At 36.9% G+C, this 15268-nt stretch overlaps 1 protein-coding gene across 1 annotated transcript in view; it reads right to left on the reverse strand.

Annotated features, from left to right (window-relative positions):
* LOC138714639 (protein takeout-like) overlaps positions 1-1654 on the reverse strand; it is a 35093-nt gene extending 33439 nt beyond the window's left edge. The window contains exon 1 of the mRNA XM_069846689.1: positions 1499-1654. Coding sequence (XP_069702790.1) covers positions 1499-1592 — 94 coding nt within the window. The 5' untranslated portion in view covers positions 1593-1654. The remainder of the gene's footprint in view (positions 1-1498) is intronic.
* Between the last annotated feature and the right edge of the window lie 13614 nt (positions 1655-15268).

Raw genomic sequence — 15268 nt, forward strand, 5'->3', positions numbered from 1 at the left:
CGAAATACAGTACAGTATTAACAATGAGTGTTCTTACTCACGAACTGAGCTGTCCATGTGGACGTATTCATTATGCAGTGTATATTATACTGTCTACAGCACATTAGCGTACAATATAGAGAATGAAGTTAAATTGAAAAATAATCATAATATGGATATTTAAACACATTTTTGAAAATGGTGGTCGTTCATTTCGATACAGGCTTCAGTTTTTTTGTGCATATTATCGCACTATACACTATGGCATCTAATTCCAATTGCCAGTTTCGTCCCTCGTACTAGTAACTCATGTTGAAATAATTATGTACCTACTCTATAAAAGAGTACCTTACGTACTGTAAATTCAATCTTCGCTTCTGCCCGATCCGAAAAGATAAAATTACTCAGACGTACTATCTACTGTCCGTCAAAGTTGTTATGTCGTAGGGTCGTAGAAAGGGAGGAAATCACGTGACAGTTAATTACTTAAAGAGGCCCTTTTATTTAAGTTATTTTAAACAGTTGTTTAATATTACGTAGACGTCTAATTACTAACAGAAATTAATGTTCTCAGAAAAGAGCTAAGACAGCCCAGCCACTAGCTGGCGAATAAAAGCTGGTGGGGGAAACCGGGATACGACGTAGGCAAATGGACGACAGTACCTGTGCGAAAATGATTCAATATTGAAAGCTCTTTCGTCACTGGAAAACGCAAACATATTTTTGGAACGTACTGTTTACTATGACCGTAAGGCTACTATGACTGTTTATGCGGTCTTGGATCTGTGTGGATTTTATTTTATTTTATTAGTTTATTTTACGACGCTTTATCAACAGCTTAGGTTATTTAGCGTCTGAATGAGATGAAGGTGATAATGCCGGTGAAATGAGTCCGGGGTCCAGCACCGAAAGTTACCCAGCATTTCCTCATACAGGGTTGAGGGAAAACTCCGGAAAAAACCTCAACCAGGTAACTTGCCCCGACCGGGAATCGAACCCGGGGCACCTGGTTTCGCGGCTAGACGCTCTAACCGTTACTCCAAAGGTGTGGACATCTGTGTGGAGGACGGTTGAACTTCATTAGTAGAAGGGGTGAGGTTGAAGTACAATAAAAAACTCAGGTACAATAAAAATTGAAGTAAAAATAAAATTATGTCCCTGTACTTACTGTTAGGAATTTATAACTCTATCGTTATAAAGGAAATAATAGGAAGGGTAAGTTATGAATTGATAGACGTCTTTTGTTATACAAGTTCTGCAAATGACCCATTTACAAGCACGGCACACTACAAATAACAAATGACAAAAGACAAGCGATAAACATAAACATTCTCCTAGCGACGCAGTGATGTGATGACGAACAAAAGCGGAACGAGCTTGTGGATCAACCTAATACTGCATTTTCAAATAACGCAAGCAAGTACTGCGTAACCGAGCTTTGGTCATGGATGGCAGACGCATTTGTTGGAATTGTTATTTTAAAATTGTAAGAAAAAAGCAACTTTTCTGTGTTACTTACGCAGCATTGAGTTCCCACTGCAGCCTGGGCCGTGATTCAAGACGAATACGAGCACAAGAAACAATCCTGCTTTTGCCATCGTTGTGGGACCCATTTTCACGCTTGATCTTGAATTCACTTGTCAATAGTGACTCACGATTTCATCCCTTATATAAGACTGTCTGTGATGTCCTTGAATTCCTGTTTTCCGTGTTGCAAGAAGCAAAATGGTTGTTTTGATAGTGTCCGTAATAAAAAAAAACCACTTTGTGTCCATATTGCGATGGCTGAGAACCAGACTGTTCTAAGTCCAACTTTTTATAAGAAAGAAATCTGTGTTTCATTGTGTTCCAGTTCTTGCCTGCATATATGAATCGAACAAAACTGTAAACATTCCTCTACATAAGGTTGCTGTGAAGCTATTCCAAATTGTTTCATGAAGATTTGAATGTCAGGAGCTTAAAATACCTCTTCTGGAAAGAAAAATAGTAAAATGGACTTGGAACAGTCTGGTTCTGGGCCGTCGATTGATAACTAGGTACGTGTTTTTCTACTAGCAAGTGGCCTTCTCACCAGCGTCTGCGTGCCAATCCAGGTGACCGACATTTAACCAGTTTAGAGCTCGGACGAGAAGTTATGGCATCAATATTGCATTTTTTTTTTTTTTTGTAATTCAAATGTTTTATTGTCATTAATACAAAAATAAACATAATCCAATAATTGAAAATATAAAGAAAGAATTGAAAAAATTGGAGAGACAGCAATGGACAGTTCTCTTTAGGTGGGTGAAGGCCCATGTCGGAATATTAGGGAATGAGATAGCTGATCGTCTTGCCAAACAAGCCGCCATAGAAGATGAAGAGGAAATAGCTTGTAACAAAATACCGAGAGATAACATATTAACAGAAGAGAGAGAGAAAAGACCTTAAGAAAATGGCAAGAGCGGTGGGCTATCTCAACTAATGGCGCAATAACGAAATCATTCTTCCCATCGATTAAAGACAGATTGAAGATAAATTTACCTGTCGGGGCAGAATTTACTTCTATTGTGACAGGTCATGGCTTCACAAGATCGTACCTTCACAGATTCAAGATTATTCCAACTCCAACGTGCCCTTGCAGACTAAAAGAACAGACAGTCAACCATATAATATTAAGATGTGCCACACTGATAAAAGGAAGAAGAATTCTACGAGCTAATATAATACGCACAGGTCAAACCTGGCCTCCACCTTTTGATCAGTCCACAACAGCATACCTCAAAAGCTTCAGAAAATTGATAAAATCCATAAAATTTGGCAAAATGTAACAGTAATTGAAGTTAGAAATAATATTAACAATGATGGTAACCTAAAATAGAAGAAGTACAATTAGGCAACACTTGTATCTATAAGAATTTCAAGATCTCAATCAAAATTGTAAATATCTTGTTCTCATGTCATAAATTATGTAACTAATTATTGTAATATTTTATGTAAAGCATGTAGTATTACTCCAATGTAATGGAGCATGCTGATATAAAACATACATACATACATACATACATACATACATACATACATACAGTAGAACCTCTATTATCCGTGGTAATGAAGGGTGTGGAGTGAACGGTTAATCGAAAAAATAGGATAATCCCTATCATATAAGAGGTTCATAAATTAAGTGTATAATACAGTTTCCTATACCTGATAAGGTTTATCTTGTCTCAGTAGCAATAAAACCAAGTCCCTTCAAATGAGGGTGGAGATTATAGGAGGGTTGTAAATTTTCAGGATTCCTTTCAAAACCTTGTTATTGTACAGGTTATCGGAACTCAGTTTCTTGAAAGACAAGCTCAGTGACGGAACTACACAGTACGAAGAGAGATATTTTGTTACTTTATTTTGCGCTACAGCATGTATCAACTAGTCCCTTCCGCCACTGTCATCGCTTCATTCCCCCCATCGCAATAACAACACAGACGAGGTAAGACATATCTCCTTTCTCTCTCTTTTCACAGTGAGACAAGATTCATCACACAGACTTTAATTTCCTCCGTGGTCTTGGGTTTTTAACATGCCAGGTAGTGGATCAGAAGTTCACTGATTTAAGTCTGGTTTTCAATGACGGGTTTTTAATGGCCAAGGAAACTCCTTATGACTACTGTTTGTGGAAAAATAGGTTTAGTACAGGTCTCATGCTATAGATTTACATACTTTTTACATTTTATTTTGTGTTTAATTAAATCATGTACAGATGAAATTCCCATTTCGTATTCTGATGCGAGATGATCTACAGTTTCTCTTTTCTCAAACCACTCAATTACTTACACTACTTATCATAGCACAGTTCCTTTTTTTGACACCTGTGGAAGGTATTTTGCATAGAATTTAGGCCCATCGCAGAGTAGACCATGAGTAAAAGTTTGTAAAAAAAAAATTCGTACTAATATAATGTACAATACTTAATATTTTTTCTACAGCAAAAAAAAGAGAGAGAGAGAGAGAGAGAGAGCGAGAGAGAAAGGCAGTCGGATAATCCACCAATCGGTTAATAGGGTGACGGAAAATCGGGGTTCTACTGTACATATACAGGGACATAATTTTATTTTTACTTCAATTTTTATTGTACCCGAGTTTTTGAATGTACTTCACTCCCACCCCTTCTACTAATGAAGTTTCAACTGTTTTCCAGACAGAATCAACGCCGCTTATAGTCAACAGCACTCAGTTACTGAGTATAGTACGTTCCAGAAATATGTTCGCGTTTTTCAGTGACGAAAGAACTTTTAATATTGAATCATATTTTCGCACAGGTACTGTCCGTTTGCCTACGTCACATCCCGATTTCCCCCACCTGCTTCTGCACGGCCCTCTGTAAAAGCAGGGCTGTCTTAGCTCTTTTCTGAAAACATTAATTTCTGTTAGGAATTGGACGTTTACGTAATATTATACAACTGTTTAAAATAACTTAAATAAAAGGGCCTCGTTAAGTAATTAACTGTCACGTGATTTCCCTCCTTTCTACGATCCTGCGGCATAACCACTTGGACGGAGAGTAGATAGCATGTCCGAGTAATCTATGCGGGTCGGGCAGAAGTGAAGATTGAATTTACATTATATAAGGTACTCTTTTATAGAGTAGGTACAGAATTATTTCAACATGAGTTACTAGTAAGAAGGACGAAACTGGTAATTGGAATTAGATGCAATAGTCTATAGTGCGATAATATGCACAAAAGAACTGAAGCCTGTAGGCTATCGAAATGAATGGCTACCATCTTCAAAAATGTGTTTAAATATCCATTTTATGATTATTTTTCAATTGAACTTCATTATTCTCTATATTGTACGGTAATGTGCTGTAGACAGTATAATATACACTACATAATGAACACGTTCGCATGGATAGCTCAGTTCGTGAGTAAAAACACTCATTCTTAATACAGTACTGCATTTTGATTAAATAAAAATCCTAATGAAAATTATGAAACTCAAAATTGCGATATTTCCTAGTTTACGTAAATGGATGAAGTACTTTTCTTCCCTCCTATACCTAGTAAAGTGATGTGTTTGTGTTTTACGCCAGTATCATCGAACTCCAGTTGTGGAAGGGGGTAGCGAACGGGTTTTCCGGTTCCCTAAAGTTATAGCCAGGTTAATATTAAAAATGTTAGTAAAAATCAAATGATGTCCCTGTATATTAACAACGGTTATTATAGGGACTTAAAATGCCCTCTTTAGTCGTCGTGTACATTATTTTGAGTTATTGGGATACCTAAGTAGGTGAGCTGGCGCCGGAGTGGGACTTGCGTTGTTCCAATTTGAATGGGGTTTCTGTTGATTATTCGGGAGCGGAGGGAGGCACAGCACGCATGTTTGTGTTTATTTGATTCTCCATAGCTTGGTTCAGTCCGTGAATTGCCGCAGTGAATTGTTCATTTGGACTCTGGCGGAAGATAGGCGGAAGTGTGTTGTCCAATAAGCGACGTCGTCGGCACACTGAGCGAGTCCGACGTGTTGGTTGGTGGGAGTGGGGATGTCTACGACATATAGTATGTCCGCTCAAATGAGAGCCACTTGGAACGTGCGATTGGACACACTTACCGCAGGGAGCAAGTAGGCACGCGACTCAGAGCAGGTTCCATGTAAACAACGCTGCGTTGCCAACTCTCCCTTCTGGAGACTGGAGTGAACCTTGTGTGCGGCTTGTAAACACAGAACTAAAACACGAACACCACCTATTCAGAGTCCGTTGAGTCACTATTTAAATCAATTACACAAGATTCCAAGCTAGCTTCTAAGGAGCGATAATCACTTTCTTCTATCTTTATACGTTCGATATACCCGTACTTACCCAGTGATTTTTATTGTTAATGTCACCCGTCACATTTACTATTAAATCACGTACTTCTTCAACACATTTATTTCCCAATGTATTTTCTGATCGGACATTTCTCTTCAGTTCCGACCAAACGAATTCTATGGCTTTGAGACAACAATGATGGGGGGAGGGGCAGTCGTAGTACAACATTTTGATGATAGTTCGTCAAATACATAGCCTACATCTTTTTTCTATGATGGCTACGTTTTATCTCTTGTAGCAGATGTAACTTTGTTGTTGGGTCTGGCGTGGGCAAAGGGATGTTATTTTCACGTATAAATGTTTTAATGACATCTATTGCTGATCTAGTGGTAGATAGGGGATCCACAATACGGGAATGGTATGGGACATTATCCATAATGATGATGCATTGAGAAGTTTATTTAACGTTGGAGCTATTTTATTTTTATAAAACTCATACACAGTTCGTTGTAGTAAGTCCGTTAAGAAACCATCGATTTTACGAAATTTTTCTTTCATATTTCGATCGAAGTTTTCTTTTGTTGATTTACCTTGTCCAGAGATAATTCTCTTTATTGTTGCGAGAGACACTCCTGTAGCAGCACTGGTATTTTTCAGTAGTGTCCGGCACTTACCCGCACCGTCTTTGAAATACATATAAATATTAATAATAATTAACACTGTTCTTGTACAATCTTATCACGTTCTAATGGCGATTTGTGGGTTTACATCTACGACTATTGTTATTATCCGTTTCCCAAGGATGTCACATTATAAATACAATCACAATGTATGGAACACGAAAGCCACAATATACACTTACGGTCCTCTGCCTTGTTCTGAGCTCTATTATACTTGCGTGCTCGTCTAAAAACGAATACTATGTGAACTTGTTCTCGGAGCACCGACTTAGATCTGTCAACAGCGCTGGCATACCAACAACCAGCCGCGTGCTTCCAGACTGAAACACCTGACGCCTCCCGCTCAAGGTAGGTGGAAGTGGCTCTCATTTGAGCGGACGTACTATACAGTGTATTCCGAATCTCACCGGACCGGTGGACAACAATGACGTCACGCTGCAGCGAAATAGGAACAAAACTGCTGGAAGGATCGATGGCTGTCATGGCGACTGTATAAGTTGTTGTCTGTGCTACGCTAGCAAAATTTTGCGAAATTTCCGCACTGCCATCTAGTTCAAAGAAAAGAGAAAATAAACAATTTATTTCTTGAACCGGTAGTAATAACTGGTCCGTTGACATGTTCGCTCATAAGCCATTAACATATTGTTTTTACGTTGTGCTCATTACAAACAATTAAGCAGAACTAAACCAGAACATACCGCCATGACACAACAGTGCACGATGTCATTCGTATACTAATTCACGCCCTATACAAGAACTAATCAGATTCATTGATGGCAGCTGATGGAGACTGCCACCGCCTCTGCAAGCTGATGGCACCGGTGCGACACCGGTGTAGAATCAGTGGCGCCATCGATGAAATTCTGAACACCGTGATGCCATCAGATTGCTCAGCGCTGAGATTCGGAATACGCTCATAGATGTTGTATAGAATGGGACTCCAGCCTCCATTCGGAAGAATTGGAATAAGTCGCTCCTTCCAAGTCTCACCTGTTCCGTTCGGTTTGATATGCAGCTGGAAAGCTGCATATCTCTTGAGGTAGGTGGAGAGAGGAGAGTTTGAATTTGAGGGCGTCTATCCAAACCGCGTCAAATGCACGTTTAGCGTCAAGTGCAACGAGAATGGCATAGTGTCTTTTGGCGTAAGCCTCCTCAATGGATGCCGGCACGCGCATCAGTTGATCGTCCAAACGAATGCCCGGTCTGAATCCAGCCTGAAACAGTTATGTTATTTTGTTTGTTTTATGGCCTACTTCATATGAATACACGCATTTATTTTGTGTTACATTATCAAAGCAGTCCACACCTGTGGACTAACGGTCAGCGCGTTTGGCCGCGAAACCAGGTGGCCCGGGTTCGAATCCCGGTCGGGGCAAGTTACCCGGTTGAGGTTTTTTCCGGGGTTTTCCCTCAACCCAATACGAGCAAATGCTGGGTAACTTTCGGTGCTGGACCCCGGACTCATTTCACCGGCATTATCATCTTCATATTATTCAGACGCTAAATAACCTAGATGTTGATATAGCGTCGTAAAATAACCCAATAAAATAAAAAAAAATTATCAAAGCATTTGAAAGAACCATAACATATACAAGAGAGTATTCATCGTCAGGCTTCGAGACTTGGGACCCGATACAATAAGTTTACTGTGCATGTAGTATAGGTTGTTGACTCGCTGCAGGTAGTGAAAGGTAGAGATGAGCTGAGGTAACAACGTTGCTATTTAGAATAGAGTACGGTAGTATGGGGAAACAGACACATATGTACATTCTGAAAGTAAATATGCGTTACACAATGATAATGTCAAAAGAATGTGAAAAGCATTTATTCTCCTGACTTTTATAAGCATTTGTGTTTAATTATACACAGTGTTAATGGTGGAAATAAACATGTAGCAATTTTAATTTCTTAATTTATCCTATTGATCGTCTTTAGGAAATGGAGTGACAGTACCGAATTGCAATGTACTACAAGATAAATTTTCAGTGTCTCAAACGTATTACTTTTTCGGTTATCTGCCAAATATAGTTTGTGTCCACACCTGTGGAGTAACGGTTAGCGCGACTAGCCGCGAAACCAGGTGGCCCGTGTTCGATTCCCGGTCGGGGCAAGTTATCTGGTTGAGGTTTTTCCCGGGGTTTTCCCTCAACCCAATATGAGCAAATGCTGAGTAACTTTCGGTGTTGGACCCCGGACTTATTTCACCGGCATTATCACCATCTCATTCAGACGCTAAATAACCTAAGATGTTGATAAAGCGTCGTAAAATAACCTACTAAAATAAAATAAAAAATATAGTTTGTACTGTGAAAAGTGCGCTCTACGTTGTATGAAGTGATAGGAGCTAAACGGAAAAACCTAACATCATTGCAGTCTCTAAGAGACAGTCCTTTATTATGTCCACTAATTTGCCGTTTATATTACACAGTGATCCATATCCGTTATTTTTACATAAAATTGATTTCCACTTCTGTTTTACACGTTCAGTAAGCGGTGTACTTGATGTCTCATTAATTCTCTGTGTCATTTCCTCAATTAATTTGAGGGCTTCCGGCATGTCTTGCTCTGACTTTTCTAACCGTGTAATAGTTTCAGACACAGTTTGCAAATAGTTTTGTTTGAAAGCCAAATTATTCGTCAGAACCTTCAAATCCAGAGCGTTTTCCTTTGCGTATTTGTTGGCATTCATTCTACAGTACCCCCACCCACTGTACGCTTTACCACTATACTCAGTACGCCGTTATGCGGATTTCCCACTGAACTGCTCTATTGGGTCCGAAGTCTCGAAGCCTATTCATCATTTATGCTGAGTCAAACTTCTATTTGTATGCAAAATTTAATATAGGTTGCCATTGAAAAGTGTTAATATTTTTCCACACCTATACATGAATCAATACTTTAGTGAGACCACAGCCATAAGTTTTAGTTAGATATCTCCAACAACTTTTGTTTTTGGTATTTTTTCATAAAATGAATACATAAAAAGCTAATAGCAATATTCCATACTCAACTAACACATTGTAATTTTCTACTTAATTTTATGTTATCTGTAATGTATCTTCTTTTGTGTTTTTTTTTTTTTTGTATTCTATTTATATATTTGATGTATATTATTTAAACACGGTTGAGTGAAAGAGAACGCATTATCGGCTTAACTCTCCCAGAAAAATACTACTATTAAATGAAATGGCTTTTTAATATTCGTTATATGATTATGAAAAGTTGCACCAGATACTACCGTAAAAATGGAATTGATCTTAACATAAAACAGGATTTTTATTTAATCGTAAACAATAAGTACAGGTAATTGGAGAATGAGGCGACGATATCTTGAAGTCCGTGAGATGCATATTTGGTGTCTGTGTGGGGGGGGGGGCAGAGGAAAGATAAGTTGTTGATATAAAAATACCGACTTGACAAACAAACTCAAGGTTATATAGGCGCCGTCACCTTCGTTGATCCAGTAATCCCTTAGGGCCGTAATCATAAACAAGTCTTTGGACCAAAGTTGACTTTGGAAAGTACAAAGTCACCATTTTCCTATTCACAGTCGACACTTTGACGAAAGTTAACTTCAGTCGTGACTTTACTTCGAAGTCTCCGAAAATCTAGACTTTGACTCTGACTTTCGTTCGTGGACATAAAGAAAATTGTTGATATTTGGAAAATTGTTGAATCTGCCAAGAATACTGAGAGCATCCAGGAACTTGTTGAAGCTGCTCATGTTCCTCTGGGCAAACCCCTATTGATTTTTCAACTTGTAACCTACTGATGAATGTAATCAAAGAGGATTACCTGTTCCAGTAATAATACAACCTCTTATTTCATAGCGATTTTACGCTATGAAATATTGATTTTGAGTATTTAATTCTACAGGGTGATTCACGAGGAAAGGTAAAAAATTTAGGATGTGAATTCTGAAGTCATTCTGAGTAAAAAATTTCATATGAATATGGGTCCGTTTTCGAACGGTTACGGAGATATGGACAACTTCTATGTAGTATCCGACATCCAGTGTTGTAGATAGGTCGATGTTACGCAATCGAAAATTCTAAAATAACAAGCAGCAACTTGAGTGGCATTAGAAAAAAAAAACAAAGGTATCTATGTGTCAAAAATTCCAACCTATCTAGGCCTGTGCTGGATGTCCGATAAGATTTTTATTATCGTTTTTGAAAACTCACTTATTTAAATTAATGTGAAGTCTGCGCTTAGGGGGTTGCACAGCGTTCCGATGTACGTGGCTTTATGGTTGACAGGACAAGATGTAAATAATCTTCAAGATGCAGCAGTCTGTTACTTTGTTTAGATTTTACTATTTTCATGGTAGAAAATCTGATACACACAAGTATGACGTTGAAGATGGCAGTTATAAATGTCTTTTTTAGTTTATTTGGCACAATCGACTGATTTTATAAAGCATTTCCGCATATAAGACACTCAGGATTTTGTTTACATTCACCTCCACGCCACGTAAAACCATACTGCAAATATTCATCCTGTATTTACGAAACGCAGTACGTTTTTGTGAACCCTGAAGGGAATTTTCGCTCATATTATTTGAATTATGAATTCTGTCCTCTAACCCAGAACTTGATTTAAGATTGTCTTTTTCGATATACATCTTGATTACACAACTCTTAACAATATATCACTTCGGAATATGTACCATTATATGTCTTTCTCGTATTAAATATTACACTTTCACATATGCAGAACACATCACAAATGCTAACCACACCTACAGAGACATCAACACAGACATGGAAATTCTACTCATCCAACCAAAAAGCCGGAAACTAAATACACTAGAACAATACGAAATATACAGACACACAAAAACACATCCAAATGAAATTCTCAACACACAACTCAATTTCAGAACACACACTCTCTTTGACTCCACATTACACTACACAAACACACCCCACGGGAAACAAAACAAGAGGCGCCAAGACCAGCAACAACCAGTTCTGAAGAAGGTCAATAACACACCGAAACATGTTAACCAGGTACGATAGAATTTAACACGAGAAAGACATATAATACATATTCCGAATGTATTTTCCAAATTAACCATTTGTCTATGACTATTACACTCTTACTACGTCATACTACTTTTAACCAATAAAACGGTACGAAAGGACGTATTTCAACCAATCATGGCTGCTTATCGCACAATTTTATCGCGTCCCTAGCATTTGTTTAATTTTATCGCGTCCCTAGCATTTGTTTCTTTGCCAACATTTGAAACTGCGCTGGTCTGGACGTCAAAAAAAAAAAAAAAAAAAAAAAAAAAAAAAAAAATATATATATATATATATATAATTACAAACCACTCCAGTCGATGCACAGCAGTTTCAAATATGACTGGCATTGGCATTCAAGAACAAGAATTAATAAAAATCACTGATCATACCTATGCACCTTCTGAAATTCTATTTACAAATAAATGAAGAACACCATTCGGAAATCCTGAATAAGTTGAATACACCATGTAGGCCTAAATCAACGAGTTCCACTTCTATTACGCACACATCCAATATAACATCAATTGAACCACCAACCACATTCAAATTTGAAAATTGTACATTCAATAATTATTCCTTTTAAAATTATTCATGTTTATTTTTTATGTCATCGTCGTTAATTAAAACTTTTCTAACACTTGTGTATATTAGTTAGGTTATGTTATAGCTTCTGCTATATGATATTATGGATAGTCACGTATCAGAGATTGTTTAATATTAAGATTTATTGAAAATCATCTGTCAAGTGACGTTGATTACTGGGATTCGGATAATTGAAGTGGAATGCAACTGTTTTAATAATAAAAATGAAACTGAATCAACAAAGCCTTCTTGACTAGTAACATTGCCATCGTGTATAGCTAGATAGAGAACTTCTCGACGAGAAGGCATTGCTCACTACTGCCATATACAGTAGCATGCATCTAGCGTAATATTTGTAATGTTCCACTCGCAGATTTATCGATAAAATCAAAACGTCTAGTAGGATTACTGTTGATAAAATCTAAATAAAGCACTTTTGATAAAATAGTACGCACTACCACCCGCTCACACGTACTGTAAGCTATATAACTTACTGAAACTGGCCAATGAGTTCTGACGATTCTAAACTCTGTTTATTACTAAGCGGGATGAGTAAACGAATTTCTAAGCATTATTGCAGATGTTCACCTTCATTCGAATTATCGTCAGGTAGAAAAATTAAACCAAGCATTATTGCAGGTGTTTACGTTTCATTAGTAAGGTCTGTCTTGAAATAACATTTTTCATATCAAAGACTTCGTTGTAAATAAAAAAAAAATGCGTTGTAAAGAGACTTTCTGGATGGCATAAAATTTATTTTTCAATTAAAAAATTTCGCGACACATTCCATGGAGCTGCGCGACACACCAGTGGGTCGCCGATTGGGAACCTCTGGTCTAATACATTAGCATTAGAACAATAGGCATATTGTTCGTCGTTATTTTTAACGTGATCAACACATTTCTTCCATATTCTGCTAAAAGGCGGCGACACAATCGTCCCTATACGTTAAGAAGAGACCCAATTTCTGTTATAAAAATCCAATTGGAAAGACTGGAGACAAAGTGACTAAACATTTTAGTCTGTCCCTTAAGCAAATGTATGTGTATGTACAGGGACATCATTTTATTTTTACTTCAATTTTTATTGTACCTGCGTTTCTAAATGTACTTGACTCCCACCCCTTTCACTAATGTCCTTGCTACGTCAGTCACACAAACTTACGGCCGCTGTTGCTAGCAGTGAAATAAACAGAGTGTACAGTGTGTTTCAGAAATATTTTGCATTTTCTATAGAAGAAAGAGCTTATATTATTGAAGTTTATTTTCACACAGGTATGGTGTGTAGCATAACTGAATTTATCTGTGTGGACTGAGCACAAGTGAAGATTAGAGTTACCGAAAGTACGGTATCCTATAATATGGTGCAGTACTTAACAGCATTATTTAAACAACAGTTTTGTTTTACTGTTTGTAGGTTTGAAGGACGATGATGGAAACTGGAATTACAATATAACCGAATGTGAACAACAGTTTTTTTTTCACAATTTCCTGATTATATCATTACGGAATATTTTCGTAGAAATGTCATTAATCTGGTAGATAAATTTAGAGCAACAGAGTGTACAGAAAGGAAGAAAAGTGTAATATGGTGACAGAAGATGCTAGAGAAAGGTTGCAGCGAGGTCCTAATAAGTCGGTCAAGAAGTTAGCTGTAGAAATTGGGGTTTCTTACGGAAGTGCTCACAAAATTCTCAGGAATAAATAAGGTTAGTAACATGCTGAATAAAGTAGACATTACATAATGAATATAACCGCCTGAAGACTTGAGTTTGTGAAAAAAAAATTGTTACTACTGTACTGTTTTTTGATAAAATACTGTAAAAGTAATGATCAAACTGAAAATCGTAATACTGTATTTCCCTGTAAAATAAATGGATACACTACTTTTCTCTCCTCCTATAGCTAGTAAAATGATTTGTTTATATATTGCACTAGTAACACCAAACTCCTGTAATGGAAGGGGGGTAACAGTGTTTCCGAGTATAGCCAGGTTAATGTTAAAAATGTTGGTAAAAATAAAGTGATGTCCCTGTATTTATTTACACTGCAAGTGGGCAAGCACCCGGTGGCAGTGGTATATACAATATAAACAATATATAATAAAATTATAAGCAATACACAATAAAATTTACAATACACAATACAATTTTACAATTCATATACAATTTTATACACAATACAATAAGAATACACAATACAATTTAACACAATAATAATAAAACATAAATAAAATACCTAATTTTACAATACAACCTACATAATTATGTATAGGCCCTACATAAGTTTCAATAGTCTTTCACTTTACTCTCATATCATTCCCTGTAGTGGCACTATGACGCATTTCACTGACACTTTAGCAGACATTTCACTGACACTCTGTAACACATTTCACTGACACTATAGAACACATTTCATTGACGCTATAAATTATCACTGATTGGAACTATTCACTGCACTGTAAAAACCATAACTTCACTGACTCACCTCGCTTCACTGATACAACAGTTCAAATAAGTCAAATAATTACACCCTTATGCATACTTATGAACAGAACTACATTTAAACTAAACATTTCTAGTCTAAGGCCCTCTTACACGCTATTTTAAATAATTTACAATTCAAACCAAGGAAGTAACTCGTCAGGCTAGATAAATACATGTCACCTTAAAAAATTAAATGTTGAATGTCACCTTAATTTTAATTTGCACTTTATACACAACTCTTTAAGTTATTCTTGAATCTCCTTAAGGAAGGACAGCCCTCAAAGACCGCTGCAGGTAGGTCATTCCAATCATTTATAGTTCTATTTAAAAAAGAGAATTTACCTACATCCGTAAAGAATTTACCTACATCCGTAGAGAATTTACCTACATCCGTACAATCAAAACAAGAAATGCTTGTTTTTAAAGCACTGTTGGATTTTGAAGATAAATAATGTTTATGTATGCGCGCACTACGTAATAATATCTTGTAGACTCGTTATATTAACATGGGTTTCTTTCAACATAAAGTAAAATTATTTAGACGATTTCATACACTGCAACTACCAACTTATATTTTCAAGAAAAAAAAAAGATTTACTGCAGATTGATTTTTCTACTTCAAAAACATATTTTCCCACACTAGAATAATATAAAACAAACCTCAATTAAGAAGTCTTGTTATATTACGGTGACTCAAACAACTTAAAAATCTGGAAACAATTCTCTTCAA

The sequence above is a fragment of the Periplaneta americana genome, chromosome 15 (genome assembly GCF_040183065.1).
Source record: "Periplaneta americana isolate PAMFEO1 chromosome 15, P.americana_PAMFEO1_priV1, whole genome shotgun sequence".
NCBI classification, from domain to species: Eukaryota; Metazoa; Arthropoda; class Insecta; order Blattodea; family Blattidae; genus Periplaneta; species Periplaneta americana.